This window comes from Nomascus leucogenys, chromosome 24 (genome assembly GCF_006542625.1).
Source record: "Nomascus leucogenys isolate Asia chromosome 24, Asia_NLE_v1, whole genome shotgun sequence".
NCBI lineage: Eukaryota > Metazoa > Chordata > Mammalia > Primates > Hylobatidae > Nomascus > Nomascus leucogenys.
In genome coordinates this window covers 28,021,036-28,036,408 of record NC_044404.1, presented here as the reverse complement: position 1 = coordinate 28,036,408, position 15,373 = coordinate 28,021,036, and the positions used below count along the sequence as shown (strand labels likewise).

Sequence of the window (15,373 nt, the reverse complement as noted above, 5' to 3'; positions counted from 1 at the left end):
TACTTTCAAGTGTATCTTTTTTTTTTTTTTTTGAGACGGAGTCTCATTCTGTCACCCAGACTGGAGTGCAGTGGTGCAGTCTTGGCTCACTGCAACCTACACCTCCCAGGTTCAAGTGATTTTCCTGCCTCAGCCTCCTGAGTAGCTGGGACTACAGGTGTGTGCCACCACACCTGGCTAATTTTTGTATTTTTAGTAGAAACGGGGTTTTACTATGTTGGCCAGGCTGGTCTTGAACTCCTGACCTCAGGTGATTCACCCACCTTGGCCTTCCAAAGTGCTGGGATTACAGGCATGAGCCACTGCGCCCGGCCCAATTGTATCTTTTGAAGCAATGACTCCTTCGGATCTCCAGGATCCTCCTGATCTTTATGCTTCAGATTGGGATTTATCCTTCAAGAAGCTTTCTCTGAACACGTCTAATTAGACTGGGAGGGGTACTTTGTCTGTGTCACACCTATCCCCCCAACTCGTGTTGTTTCATAGCACTTATCACACTGTGTGTTGTCTGTGCGCTCCTGGATGCAGGGACGCCTCTAATCCATTTCAGCGGTCCATTAGTGTCTGTCTATCTCTTCCAGATAGAAGAAGGCATCCAACACAGTTCACTGATGACAATTTATTATAATCTGTTAGTAGCACACAGACAAATATTAATTAAACCAGAACCATGTCTACACAGAAGAGGGCAATGACATGTGCCATTCTATGGGGAACTGTGTGGACTTAATCATCATGTTTTAGCATTTTGATCTTCTGCTTATGCCGCTCAATTTCTTTCTGCAGACGCTCAATCTCCTTCTTATGATGAACGATTTCTTCTTCATGATGTTTTTTCAAAGCTGCCAGTTGTTCTCTACTCTGTGCTCTACAAGGACACGGTGGCTCAGGGTTTAATTTCAATCCTTCACCCCAAAGAGATCTCTAAGCATAACCCGTAATGTCTAAGCAAAGAATAGGAGTCCCAATTCCATGGGAGTCTGGCTGGTCATCCTCTTCTACTCCTCAACTAGTGAAAGAATAACCCATCTTAAATTGAGGTGTAGCCATCTTAAGAAGACCAAAGAGCTTATTGCTTTCAGATTCCTGTTTAAAATAGAAAACTCCAGAGAGATGTGACACAAGTCCCTAATACCTTATGAGGGGAACAACCCAGGGAACTTGACTCCCCTTTAGGGAAAAGAAAAGGAACAAAATGAGGAAGACAGACAAAGGGGTGCGGTTAAAAGGCAAATATCCATTTCCTATTCCAATCTGTCTAGAGCTTTCTTTGCCTATAGAAATGAATGGCCCACTGTAAGGCCAATAAAGGGTCTCTTGCATGTGCAGTACTTGGCAGTTCAATTTAGGTTCCAAGAAGGGACTGGATTACAATGCTGGTTTGGCCACATTTAGGCCTGTTTTAGTTTTCCTTAACTACAAAATGTAGGGGCTCAATTAGATAGTCTCTAACGGCTGTACCTTGGCTCTCTATACGGTATGGCAGGTGTCATCGTGATAATTCTCAACAGAAGGCAGAAGTGAAAGGCCAAAGGACAAGCAAAAGCAAGATTAATTCCTCACTGCTCTCCAGAGTGGACAGAAGTCAGTTAAAGATAACTCAGGGCTGGCAAAGGGAGGCCCAGCCCACTCCATACTCCTAAGCAGGAGAGGGAAATCTACAGGTCTAGGCTGGGCTGAGCAGGGCAAAAGCCTTTAGAAGATGGTGTCCAACCCTAAGTAGCTCCCTTGACCAGCTCCCATCATCCTCACTCAGTAGCTCCCTTGACCAGCTCCCATCATCCTCACTCAGTAGCTCCCTTGACCAGCTCCCATCATCCTCACTCTTGCGGAGTCGGGGGGTCTAGAAACACCTTAGAAACCTGAATGCATGCAGGCTTGCAAAGCTAAGGCGTGCTGGGGAGGAAGGAGAGCGCAGAGGGGGTGACAGGTGGGTGAGGGCCGAGGGAGTCAGGCTGGGAGGCAAACGTTGGACGGTCGGATCTAGACATTGTGCGAAGAATCTGGGGGTGTTTCGCACGACCTGAGGAGAACTCCACGCGGGAGATGGTAATGATAAAGGAGGAGTTGAGCCGTGGGTTGTTTTGGAGACCCGCCGGTGGAAATGGTTTGGGGGCCTGCAACTGTTGGGCAGGGAACTGGGAGTGCCCCACAGGTGGCAACGGTCGGGACATCAAGGGTTAGGATATACTGGATTGGCGCCCCGGAGTTCTGTTGGGGGATGGGGCGCCCAAGGCACAAGGTAGGAACGGGTGGGGCGATTGGCAGTTTAAGGATTGGCAGGCCCTGGGAGATCTAGGGCTGGACTTGGGACCCGGTGAGACTCACCGGAAATATCGTTCCTCTTCAGCCTGCTCTCTCTTTCCGAAGGCCCCACCAGCTTCCCGGATGGAGCCCGCGCCCCGGTCGACATTGTCGGACTGCAGAGAGACAGGGACACTAGTAAAGGTACGGAAGCAAAGATGGGATCCGCCCTCGGGGCTGGAGCAGCGGACACTGCCGCAGCGTACCTGATCCGAGCCGAAGCCTCGGGCTTGCATGGTCCTCACGCCCCACACGCCAAGCCACGTCCGCGCCGCCAACGCCGTTACTGCCATTGCTGCCGGAGCTGCACCTCTGGCGTCTCTGCCGCAGCAAGCAGTCTCTTGTTACGCGCTAATGGCGGGGACGGCCAAGCACCCAATCTGGTTGACGGACGGGCGGATGAACACAGGAGCAGCGAATCACGGGAGAGCGGAGGCGGGCTTCCCAGAGCTCACAGCGAATCCCGAGCAAGAGACGGGTCTATTCTTAGCCAACCGCTAGCAAGGGCTTAGGGCCAAAGGACTGGAAAGAGGAATGATGGAGGAGTTTAGAGAGCTGGCCAGAAGCCGAAATTTTGGCTCTTGGACCCATCAGAATGAGGCGTGGCGTCCACCTCCAGCCCACGATTTCAATCCTAAAGTCGTTATTATTCAGAGCCCAAAGGAAGTTTTCCCTTCCCTGGCCTGCTAGCATCAATAAAATGGGGGAATTTGGGTTTTGGGAGCTGTGTCCAGGATGCTGATGTCCAGGATACCGACGTCCAGTGTGCCTCGGCTTAGATATACATAAATCGCGTTCATTTGTTATGAGAAGTGTCAGTGTTCTGGCTGAGCGCGGTGGCTCACGCCTGTAATCCCAACACTTTGGGAGGCCGAGGTGGGTGGATCACCTGAGGTCCAGAGTTCGAGACCAGCCTGGCCAACATGGGGAAACCCGCGTCTCTACTAAAAATACAGAAATCAGCCGGGTGTGGTGGCACGCGCCTGTAATCGCAGCTACTCAGGAGGCTGAGACAGGAGAATCGGCTTGAACCCGGGAGGCGGAGGTCGCAGTGAGCTGAGATTGCGCCACTGCACTCCAGCCTGGTGACAAACTGAGACTCCGACTCAAAAAAAAAAAAAAAAAGAAAGAAAGAAAAAAAAGAAAACCCAAATTATAACTTGACCACCTGAGGCACAGTTTCCTAGGACCTCTTGAGACTGTTTCCCCAAGCTATGGTCACTCATATTGTCTCAGAATAAACCTTTTAAAAATATTTTAGTTTTTTTTTTCGTTAACAACATATTGTTGAATGGGCTTAATAACTGCAATTTTGGCAATGTGGTACAACGCAGTAGAAAAGAGCAGGCCGGGCGCGGTGGCTCACACCTGTAATCCCAGCACTTGGGAGGCCGAGGCGAGCAGATCACCTGAGGTTGGGAGTTTGAGACCAGCCTGACCAACATGGAGAAACCCCATCTCTACTAAAAAAAAAAAAAAAAATACTAATAATTAGCCGGGCGTGGTGGCGCATGTCTGTAACCCCAGCTACTCAGGAGGCTGAGGCAGGAGAATTGCTTGAACCTGGGAGGCAGGGGTTTCAGTGAGCTGAGATCACACCATTGCACTCCAGCCTAGTCAACAAGAGAGAAACTGTCTCAAAAATAAATAAATAAATAAAAATAAAAAATAAATTAGGTGGGTGTGGTGGCACATGCCTATAATTCCAGGTACTTGGGAGGCTGAGGCAGGAGAATGCTCGAATCTGGGAGGCTGAGGTTGCGGTGAGCCGAGATCACGCCATTGCACTCCAGCCTGGCAACAAGAGCGAACCTCTGTCTCAAAAAAAAAAAAAAAAGATAAGTAAGAGTCTAGGGAAAGCTTAACCTTGACCTCCCTTCATCCATCTAATGAATGTGAACAAGACAATAGTAGTTTTTACTTTCATGAAATTTATAGCTCTTCTCTAACTCATTTTCTCTTCTCTGTTTCTTCTTTTTTAGATGAGAGAATTGGGCCAGATTATCTACCTGATTGATGATTATAAAAATACCTTCTTTGGGGTTGGGTGTGGTGGCTCACACCTGTAATCCCAGCACTTTGGGAGGCCGAGGCGGGTGGATCATGAGGTCATGAGTTCGAGACCAGCCTGACTAACCCCATCTCTACTAAAAATACAAAAATCAGCCGGGCGTGGTGACATGCGCCTGTAATCTCAGCTACTCAGGAAGTTGAGACAGGAGAATTGGCTTGAACCTCGGAGGCGGCGGTTGCAGTGAGCCAAGATCATGCCACTGCACTCCAGCCTGGGCAACAGAGCAAGCCTCTGTCTCAAAAAACAAAACAAAACAAAACAAAAAAACCTTCTTTGTTTTCTATGAAATAGTAAAACTGGCTTTATTGATCATATTTTAGTTAAGAAAATAGCAGCCCTGCCTGGTATTTTGTTTAATTCAATTTATGTGAAATACCTATTCACATATTAACTCCATTTATGTGAAATATCCAGAATAGGTAAATCCATATAGATAGAACACAGATTGCTTGTTTTCAGGGACTGGGGAGAGGGGACAAATAGGGAGTAACTGCTTAATAGGTACTAGGTCTCCTTGGCCAGGTGCGGTGGCTCACGCCTGTAATCCCAGCACTTTGGGAGGCCAAGGCGAGCGGATTACGACGTCAGGAGATCGTAGACCATCCTGGCCAACATGGTGAAAATCCGTCTTTACTAAAAATATAAAAATTAGCCAGGCATGGTGGTGTTTGTGTGTAATCTCAGCTACTCGGGAGGCTAAGGCAGGAGAATCTCTGGAACCGGGGAGGCGCCACTGCACTCCAGCCTGGGTGACAGAGTGAGACTCAGTCTAAAAAAAAAAAAAAAAAAGTAGGTACTAAGGCCCCTTTTGAGGTGGTGAAACTATTTTGGAACCAGATAGACATGGTGGTTGCAGAACATTGTGAATGTTCTAAAGACCGCTGAGCCGGTCCGGTGCGGTGGCTCATGCCTGTAATTCCTGTACTTCGGGAGGCCTGGGCAACACGGCAAGACCCCATCTCTACAAAAGTACATAAAATTAGCCGGGCATGGTGGCGTGCACCTGCAGTCCCAGCTACTCGGGAGGCTGAAGTGAGAGGATCGCTTGAGCTTGGGAGGTCGAGGCTGCAGTGAGCTGTGACTGCACCACTTGACTCCAGCCTGCACGACAGAGATCCTGTCTCAAAAATAAATAAATAAATAAATAAACCCACTGAATTATTCACTTTTTCTTTTATTCTTATTATTTTTTACCTAACAACAATAAATTAAACAAATTATTTACTTTAAAGTGGTTAATTATATGTTATGTGTAATTCGTTCAAATTTTAAAAAGCCCTCCTACGTTTAAAGTGCCTGGCTGGGCTGCGAGCCCTTTAAGAACCTCTCAGGCGGGAGGCGGGGCTAGAAGGGCGGACCTGTAAGAATCACGTGAGGCGACGCCTGCGCAGAAAGGTCACGTGGTGGCTGGGCCGGGGAAATGGCGGCTTCAGGAGAGAGCGGGACTTCGGGCGGCGGAGGCAGCACGGAGGAAGCATTTATGACCTTCTACAGTGAGGTGAACACAGAGTGAGGAGTAGTGGCACCGGGGCGACCTCTCCGGGATCTGCTTTCCCAGTGGACAAAGGCAGTGGCCGCCTGGCCTGGACCGTTGGGCGATTCCTTCAGTCCAATCTTCGGGGTGGCGGGGGTCTGGGGGTGTGTGAGCGTCTCCCACTGATAGCTGCTGGGAGATCCCCGGGTCAACGAAAGAGGGGATGATGTTCGACCTATCGAGGGAGATGGCGAGTGTGTCCAACGTAGTGCGGGCGCGCAGGCAGAGTGCCCCAAGTCCGCGGAGTCGGGGGCTGGCAGAGGCTGGGCCCTTCCTGGGAGTGACTTAGCCTTCTTGGCCCCCGAGACGTTTCTTAGTCCTCTGTAATGAGTTGTTTTAGTGGTTGTTTCTGCCATTCACGAACGCCAGGCACTGTGTGTCATGCCAGTTAGGCATTATATTACCCCCATTTTACAGACGACGAACCTGAGGTTTAGGGAGGTGAAATAGTTTGGGGCCTTACAGTAGGTTACAGCTTGTTTGGTGGTATGTTAGGACAGCAGTGGGCTTGTTCTGAGCCTCCTTTACTATCGCATCTCCAGCGCCTAGTATGTAGTGGATGCTCAGTAAATATTTGTTGAGTGAATGAATGAATAAATGAAATACCGTCTGGAGTCAGAATCTCAGATTAAATTCTTGCAGAGGGCTGGGCGCAGTGGCCCACATCTGTAATCCCAGCACTTTGGGAGGCCCAGGCTGGAGGAACCCAGAAGCTCGAGGCTGCAGTGAGCTATGGTCGTACCACTGCACTCCATCCTTGGCGACAGAGTTGTGAGACCCTGTCTGAGTCAGAATCTCAGATTAAATTGTTGCAAGGGGCTGGGCACAGTGGCTCACATCTGTAATCCCAGCAGTTTGGGAGGCCCAGGCGGGAGGAATCCAAAAGCTCGAGGCTGCAGTGAGCTATGATCGGACCACTGCACTCCATTCTTGGCGACAGAGTGAGACCCTGTCTCTTTAAAAAGAAGGAAAAGAAGGATAGAAAAAAAAATTCGTGGACGGGCGCGGTGGCTCACGCCTGTCACCCCAATACTTTGGGAGGCTGAGATGGGCGGATCACGAACGAGGTCAGGAGATCGAGACCATGGTGAAACCCCGTCTCTCCTGGAAATACAAAAAATTAGCTGGGCCTGGTGGTGGGCGCCTGTAGTCCCAGCTACTCGGGAGGCTGAGGCAGGAGAATGGTGTGAACGTGGGAGGCGGAGCTTGCAGTGAGCAGATATCCCGCCACTGCACTCCAGCCTGGGCGACAGAGCGAGAGACTCCGTCTAAAAAAAAAAAAATTCTTGAAAGACAGTTAACCTGACTGGACTGGGATTGAATTCTTTTTTTTTTTTTTTTTTTTCTGAGGCGGAGTTTTGCTCTTGTCGCCCAGGCCTGGAGTGCAGTGGCATGATCTTGGCCCACTGCAACCTCTGCCTCCCGGGTTCAAGCGATTCTCCCACCTCAGCCTCCCAAGTAGCTGGGATTACAGGCGCCTGCCACCATGCCCGGCTAATTTTTGTATTTTTGGTAGAGACGGGGGTTTCACCATGTTGGCCAGACTGGTCTCGAACTCCTGACTTAAGGTGATCCGCCCGCCTCGGCCTCCCAAAGTGCTGGGATTACAGGCGTGAGCCACCACGCCTGGCCGGGATTGAATTTGTTCAAGACATTAATTTTGCAGATCTTCATATTCCACATCTGTAAAAACAAGAGTTAATTTAATTTTATTTATTTATTTTGAGCCAGAGTCTCACTCTTGCCCAAGCTGGAGTGCACAACCTCTGCCTCCTGGGTTCAAGTGATTCTCCCACATCAGTAGCTGGGACTACAAGCTTGTGCCACCATGCCTGGCTGATTTTTGTATTTTTTTGTAGTGACAGGGTCTTGCTGTGTTGCCCAGGCTGGTCTTAAACTCCTGGGCTCAAGCAGTCCTCCCGCCTTGGCCTCCCAAAGTGTTGGGATTACAGGCGTGAGCCACTGTGCTTGGCAAGAGAGTTAATTTTAAAATAAATATTTTCATGACGACTAAAGTTATTGTATAAGAAAGCGTTTCATAAAAAAAAATAAAGCAGAAGCATCTTTCTCAGGGTTAAACAAGGCAGAAGATAGGACCTCTGTAGGTTGGCATGGATTTGAGGAATGGAGTTGCCCCCAGCAGGCTGTGAGCCATTCGGGGTTAAGGACCAAATCACATTCATCTTTTATTTCTTGCAATTGTAACAGTACTTGTTACATAGTAGTTTCTCCAAAGTATTAAATTTAGGTCTAGACACCTGGCAGGCACTGCCTGTAGTCTCAGCTGCCCGGAAGGCTGAGGCGGGAGGATTGGAGGATCACTTGAGCCCAGGAGGTGGAGGTAGCAGTGAGCCACGATCTGTCTTCTGTCACTGCAGTACACCCTGGGTGACAGAGCAAGACCCCTTCTCAAAAAACAAAAACAAGCAAAAAACCAAATAGCAACCTTTGTTTGTTTGAACTGGATGGGAAAAAATATCTAAGGAAGGATGCTTTAGTCATTTTTTTAAAAAATAGAGACAGGGTCTTGCCATGTTGCTCAGGTTGGTCTTGAATTCCTGCACTCAAGTGATCCTCCTGCCTCAGACTCCCAAAGTGCTGGGATTACAGGCATAAGCCACCACACTGGCCTCATTCACTTAACAGATGTTTATTGAACATTTGAAATGTACTAGTTTGCTATTTAGGTGTTGGGGATATGGTAGTGAACAAGAGAGAAAAAAAATCCTGTTTTCATAGAGTGAAGAGGGAAGATGTCTAGAAGGAATGACTTTTTATGTTAATGAAATTCTTTCCAACCTTGTTTTGGCCATAGGAATAAAGATGGCATGTAGCATACCAGAGATTCATTCCAACTAGCATTCCAACTCTGACAGTGACACCAAGAATGTTTTCCTGGGACTGCCTGGTGCTTGTTCTCCCTGGCATTGTCTTCAGGTCAGGGATTTTTCTTTTTTCTTTCTTTTTTTTAAATTAAAAATAGAGATGGGGTTTCGCCATGTTGCCCAGGCTTGTCTCAAACTCCTGAGCTCAAGCAATCCACCCACCTCAGCCTCCCAAAATGTTGGGATTACAGGTGACAGCTACTGCGCCTGGCCAAGTCAGGGATTTTTTCTAACACTATTAGAATTAGGTGGTGGAGTTCTTTGTTCCTTCCCATCAACAGTTTTAAATGTTACTCATAGTTTATGTCTTACCGTGATTGTATTTTTCCTTTTTTTGCTCTTTAAATTTTTTTCTTTAGTTTTTTTCATCACAGAGAAATCTCTTATTTTTTTTTTCTTTTTTGAGACAGAGTCTCGCTATGTTGCCCAGGCGGGAGTCCAGTGGCATGATCTCGGCTCACTGCAACCTCTGTCCCTGGGATTCAAGCGATTCTCCTGTCTCAGCCTCCCGAGTAGCTGGGACTACAGGCCGTGCCACCATGTCCAGCTAATTTTTTGTATTTTTAGTAGAGACGGGGTTTCACCATGTTGGCCAGGATGGACTCCATCTCCTGACCTCGTGATCTGCCCACCGCCTGGCCTCCCAAAGTGCTGGGATTACAGGCGTGAGCCACTGCACCCAGCTTATTTTTTTTTTTTTTTCTTAAAATTAAAAGCTGTAAATAAAGTATAACCACACACAAGCACATCTTCCATCATTAAAGTGGAAGTTCTTTAAAAGCTGTGACTTATTTATCTTTGAATCCTCTTGATGCCTGCTGTGGGGTCAAACTGTTGGGGTTAAAATTCTGGCTTACAAGTTGGGTAATTGGGAACAAGTCAGTTACCTTCTCTAAGCCTCAGTATTCTTATCTGTGAATTGGGTATAATAGCAGTATCTATCACATAGGGTTGTTGAGATTAATAAATACTTATAAGGTTTTTATATTAAAATTCAACAAATGGTAGTTTTAATTTCTCAAAGCGTTTAGCAAAATGTCTTGCAGATGGTAAACATACAAATAAATGTTTGTTGAACATATCAATGCACATTGTGTTAAGATAAACAATTCTGTTTGTTATTGCATTCTATTAATGAAGTTTTTAATCCTCATAATTTTAGGTGAAACAAATAGAGAAGAGAGACTCAGTTCTAACATCGAAAAATCAGATTGAAAGACTGACCCGTCCTGGTTCCTCTTACTTCAATTTGAACCCATTTGAGGTGAGCTGAATGATGGTGCTAGGGCCTCTGTAATGGGGGAGATTTGCATAGCTGCAGGCATACCTACATCAGAATACATACCTAATTTATATCATAATTAGGTTTGAGAAAAATGGTGGAGTAAAGTGATGGAATCTGTATAGTACAAAATTGAGTATTCCTTATCCAAAATGCTTGGGACCAGAAGTTTTTTGGATTTTTGATTTTTAAAAATATACATACATTCTGCTTACTTACTGGTTGAAGCATCCCAAATTAGAAAATTCAGAATTTTTTTTTTCTTTTGAGACAGAGTCTCGCTCTGTCGCCCAGGCTGAAGTGCAATGGTGCAACCTCGGCTCACTGCAAGCTCCGTCTCCCAGGTTCATGCCATTCTCCTGCCTCAGCCTCCCGAGCAGCTGGGACTACAGGCGCCCGCCACCACGCCCGGCTAATTTTTTGTATTTTTAGTAGAGACGGGGTTTCACCGTGTTAGCCAGGATGGTCTGGATCTCCTGACCTTGTGATCTGCCCGCCTCGGCCTCCCAAAGTGCTGCGAGTACAGGCTTGAGCCACCACGCCTGGCCATAAAATTCAGTATGTTAATGAGCATTTTCTTTGAGCATCAGTTGACTCTCAGAAAAGTTTCAGATTTTGGAGCATTTTGGATTTTACATTTTTGGATTAGGGATACATAACCTGTATGTAGATTGTGTTTAAACTTGGGTGATTGTACTGCACAGAACTGGAGAGGCAGCATGTTAAAGAAAGTGAGATGGTCACATATCTTTCATCATCTTTTAGCAACCCAAATATATAAGGATTTAATTTCAGATGTGAAGGGGTGGCTAGCTCTGATAAATTTAGGATTCTTTTTTTTTCGGGACGGAGTCTTGCTCTGTCCCCCAGGCTGGAGTGCAGTGGCGCAATCTTGACTCACTGCAACCTCCTCCTCCCGGGTTCAAGCAATTCTCCTGCCTCAGCCTCCCGAGTAGGTGTCCACCACTGCACCTGGCTAATATTTGTATTTTTAGTAGAGATGGGGTTTCACCATGTTGGCCAGGCTGGTCTCGAACTCCTGACCTTGTGATCCACCTGCCTCAGCCTCCCAAAGTGCTGGGATTACAGGCGTGAGCCACCACGCCCAGCCTAGGATTCTTGATTTAAACTACTTGGTAAAACTTTTCTGTTTCACTATAATAAATGCCAAAAACCCAACAACAACAAAACAAAGATCACAAGATTTTAGATAAGTGAATGTACTTTTTGATTTTCTTAATTTTATAGCTTTAAACTTTTCCTGGTTATAAAAGTAAATCATATTGTTGCAAATGTACAGAAAGCAAGAATAATCATAATAATCCCACCTAAGAGAAATAGCCACTCCTGTTTACACTCAAACTGTTTTGCTTAAAAACAGGGAGCATCATACACTTAATCCTTCTTCTTCTTCTTTTTTTTTCGTTTTTAAAGAGATGGGGCCTCATTATGTTGCCCAGGCTGGCTTGGAACTCATGGGCTTCAGTGATCTCCTTGACCTGCTCAGCCTCTGGAGTAGATGGGATTACAGGCATATGGCACCACACCTGGCTCAGCTCAATACGATTTTATTTTATTTTATTTTTTTGAGACAGGGTCTCACTGTCACCCAGGCTAGAGTACAGTGGTGCAGTCATGGCTCACTGCACCCTTGAACTCCTGGGCTCAAACGATTTGCCCACCTTGGGCTCCCAAAGTGCTGGGATTACAGCCGTTCACCACCATGTCCAGCCTCAATGCTGTTTTAAATGCTTTTTTTTTTTTTTGAGATGAAGTCTCACTCTGTCACCCAGGCTGGAGTGTAATGGTGCCATCTTGGCTCACTGCAACTCCGCCTCCCAGATTCAAGTGTTTCTCCTGCCTCAGCCTCCCGAGTAGCTGAGATATTACAGGTGCCTGCCACCATGCCTGGCTAATTTTTGTATTTTTAGTAGAGACGGGGTTTTGCCATATTGTTCAGGTTGGTCTCGAACTCCTGAGCTCAGGCGATCCACCTGTCGCAGCCTCCCAAAGTGCTAGGATTATTGGCGTGAGCCACTGCGCCTGGCCAAAAAACAAAAGAGAAATTCTTTTTTTTGCAATTCTTGACAAAATGTTAACATATTTAATCATAAATGAACTCTTCAGAAATCAGTACAAAGAGACTAACATTACACGTGAAGTGAAAATAAAAGGAACAGAGGAAAATGGAATAGTACAAATGAGTTATAAGGCTATATGAAGATATGAAGATGATATATAGTTAATACTAATAGTTGAGAAAGCAATTTTATTATAAATTACATTATCAGTGCTTACAAATATTGATATCTGATGTTTGTACAGCTTTAGAAAATGAAGAATTCTCAAATACTGAGGAAACTTACTCTAGTCATGAGGAGTTTACTCAAAAATGTAGATTTTTGCATAAATTTGGCCCCAGCAGTTCCAAACCACAGCAATCACTCCAACAAAGTAGCTGGATACACACGTATACATACATGTTTACTACATGTAGATGTGTAAGTAATATATCACCCCCCAAGAAACTTTTTATTAACTGGTTATAAAATAATAGACTGGTAAAAAATAATAGACTGGGTAAAAAAAATTCTTATAATTTATTTAATCATTTCTTTATTGTGGAATAGTTTAGCTAGTTTATTTCTTTTTAAAATTTTTTTTTTGAGATGGAGTCTCACTCTGTCGCCCAGGCTGGAGTGCAGTGGCGCAGTCTCGGCCCACCGCAACCTCCGCCTCCCGGGTTCAAGCGATTTTCCTGCCTCAGCATCCTGAATAGCTGGGACTACAGGCATGTGCCACCACGCCTGGCTAATATTTGTATTTTTAGTAGAGATGGGATTCCACCCTATTGGCCAGGCTTTTCTCAAACTCCTGACCTTGTGATCTGCCTGCCTCGGCCTCTCAGAGTGCTGTGATGACAGGCGTGAGCCACTACGCCCAGCACTTAAAAAAATTTTTTTTAACAGGCAGCCCTCTGAACCAGAGTAGGTTCAGAGAGACTCCCTAAACGACTTTCTAATTGTCCACATATACAAATAATTTTGAAGTGAATATTTTTGTATCTGTTAAATAATAGCAACAACACTTACTGGGCACTTAGAAAAAACTCCTCTCGCTTTTTTTATTGTGGAAAAATATACATAACATAAAATTTGCATTTTGACCAGGTGTAGTGGCTCACGCCTGTAATCTCAGCACTTTGGGAGGCCAAGGTGGGAGGATCACTTTAGGCCAGGAGTTTGAGACCAGCCTGGCCAACATGGCGAAACCCCGTCTCTACAAAAATAACACAAACATTAGCTGGGCATGGTGGTGCATGCCTGTAATTTCAGCTACTTGGGAGGCTAAGGCACAAGAATCACTTAAACCCAGGAGATGGAGGTTGCAGTGAGCCGAGATTGTGCTACTGTACTCCAACCTGAGTGACAGAACGAGACTGTCTCAAAAAAAAAAAAATTACTATTTAAATTTTTTGTTTTTTTGTTTTTTGTTTTTTTGGGTTTTTTTTGAGACGGAGTCTGGCTCTGTCGTCCAGGCTGGAGTGCAGTGGCGCAATCTCGGCTCACTGCAAGCTCCGCCTCCCGTGTTCACACCATTCTCCTGCCTCAGCCTCCCCAGTGGCTGGGACTACAGGCGCCCGCCACTACGCCCGGCTAATTTTTTGTATTTTTAGTAGAGACAGGGTTTCACCATGTTAGCCAGGATGGTCTCAATCTCCTGACCTCGTGATCCGCCTGCCTCGGCCTCCCAAAGTGCTGGGATTACAGGCGTGAGCCACCGCGCCCGGCCTAAATTTTTTTTTAGTTTTACAATTCAGTGGCATTAAGTACGTTCACAGTGTTGTGTAACCATCACCACTGTTCATGTTCAGAAATTTTTCTTTACCCCAACCAGAAACTCTGTATCGACTAAACAGTAACTCCTCATTTTCTCCCTGACCCCTGGTAACCTCTACTCTACTTTGTCTATGAATTTGCCTCTTCTAGGAAACCCACGTAAGTGGAATCATGCCGTATTTGTTACTTTGCGTCTGGCTTATTTCACTTAGCATGATATTTTCAAGGTTCATCTGTTTTCTGTTTTTTGAAGAGTAATTTTTCAAGAATTTTTTCATTTTGAAACAATCTCAGATTAACAAAGATTTCAAATACAATATGAAGACTTTTCCTTGAGCTCTTTAAGAATAAGTTGTTAGTATGATGGTCTATCACCCTGATACACTTTAATGTGATTTTGCTACAAATATCCTCTTACTGAACCACAATATAAACTATCAAAATCAGGAAATGAACACTGATACATTATTACTATGTAAATCATCAGATCCCATTCACATTTTACTAATTGTCCCAAAAAAGTCTTTCTCAGGGGCTCTCTGGATAGATTGTTACCGTATAATCATCAGACCCCATTCAGATTTTACTAATTGTCCCAAAAAGGTGTTTTTCAAGGCTTCTCTGTCACTCAGCTCACTGTGTAGCTCACTGCAACCTCAAACTCCTGGGCTCTGGGCTCAATTGATCCTCCCACCTCAGTTTCTCAAAATATTGGGATTAAAGCTGTGAGCCACTGTGGCTCTTTGGTTTGTTTGTTTTGAGACAGAGTCTCACTCCATCGCGCAGACTGTAGTGCAGTGGCACAATCTTGGCTCACTGCAACCTCCACCTCACGGGTTCAAGTGATTCTCCTGACTCAGCCTCCCTGGTAGCTGGGATTACAGGAGCGTGCCACCGTGCCCTGCTAATTTTTTTTTTTTTTTGAGACGGAGTCTCGCTCTGTCGCCCGGGCTGGAGTGCAGTGGCGCAATCTCGGCTCACTGCAAGCTCCGCCTCCCGGGTTCACGCCATTCTCCTGCCTCAGCCTCTCCGAGTAGCTGGGACTACAGGCGCCCGCCACCACGCCCGGCTAATTTTTTTGTATTTTTAGTAGAGACGGGGTTTCACCGTGGTCTCGATCTCCTGACCTCGTGATCCGCCCGCCTCGGCCTCCCAAAGTGCTGGGATTACAAGTGTGAGCCACTGCGCCCGGCCCTTCTAATTTTTTGTATTTTTAGTAGAGAAGGGGTTTCACCATGCTGGCCAGGCTGGTCTCGAACTCCTGACCTCATGGTCTGCCCTCCTTAGCCTCCCAGAAGGTGCTGGGATTTCAGGCGTGAGCCACCGCACTGGCATGTTTGTTTTGTTTTGTAAGATGGGATCTCCCTGGCCAGGTGCGGTGGCTCACACCTGTAATTCCAACACTTTGGGAGGCTGAGGCGGGCAGATCACTTGAGGTCAGGAGTTCGAGACCAG

The 15,373-nt window shown here is 46.2% G+C and overlaps 2 protein-coding genes across 3 annotated transcripts in view; one reads left to right on the top strand and one right to left on the bottom strand.

Moving 5' to 3' along the window:
* Window positions 1-599: 599 nt before the first annotated feature.
* Window positions 600-2,711, bottom strand: ATP5IF1 (ATP synthase inhibitory factor subunit 1). 2 transcript variants are annotated; one of them, XM_030805890.1, is made up of 4 exons: window positions 2,511-2,689; window positions 2,329-2,420; window positions 1,462-1,503; window positions 600-868 (listed from the first exon to the last, which is right to left on the bottom strand). In XM_030805890.1, exons 1-4 carry the CDS (start codon window positions 2,595-2,597, stop codon window positions 727-729), a joined length of 363 nt encoding a protein of 120 aa, XP_030661750.1. In that variant the 5' UTR covers window positions 2,598-2,689; the 3' UTR covers window positions 600-726. The 2 variants fall into 2 exon arrangements, with proteins under 2 accessions (XP_030661750.1, XP_004092286.1); XM_004092238.3 differs by lacking the exon at window positions 1,462-1,503 and having other exon boundaries at window positions 601-868; window positions 2,511-2,711.
* Window positions 2,712-5,755: 3,044 nt separating this feature from the next.
* DNAJC8 (DnaJ heat shock protein family (Hsp40) member C8) overlaps window positions 5,756-15,373 on the top strand; it is a 30,438-nt gene continuing 20,820 nt past the window's right edge. Inside the window, exons 1-2 of the mRNA XM_030805889.1 lie at window positions 5,756-5,876; window positions 9,960-10,061. Coding sequence (XP_030661749.1) covers window positions 5,799-5,876; window positions 9,960-10,061 — 180 coding nt within the window. The 5' untranslated portion in view covers window positions 5,756-5,798. The remainder of the gene's footprint in view (window positions 5,877-9,959; window positions 10,062-15,373) is intronic.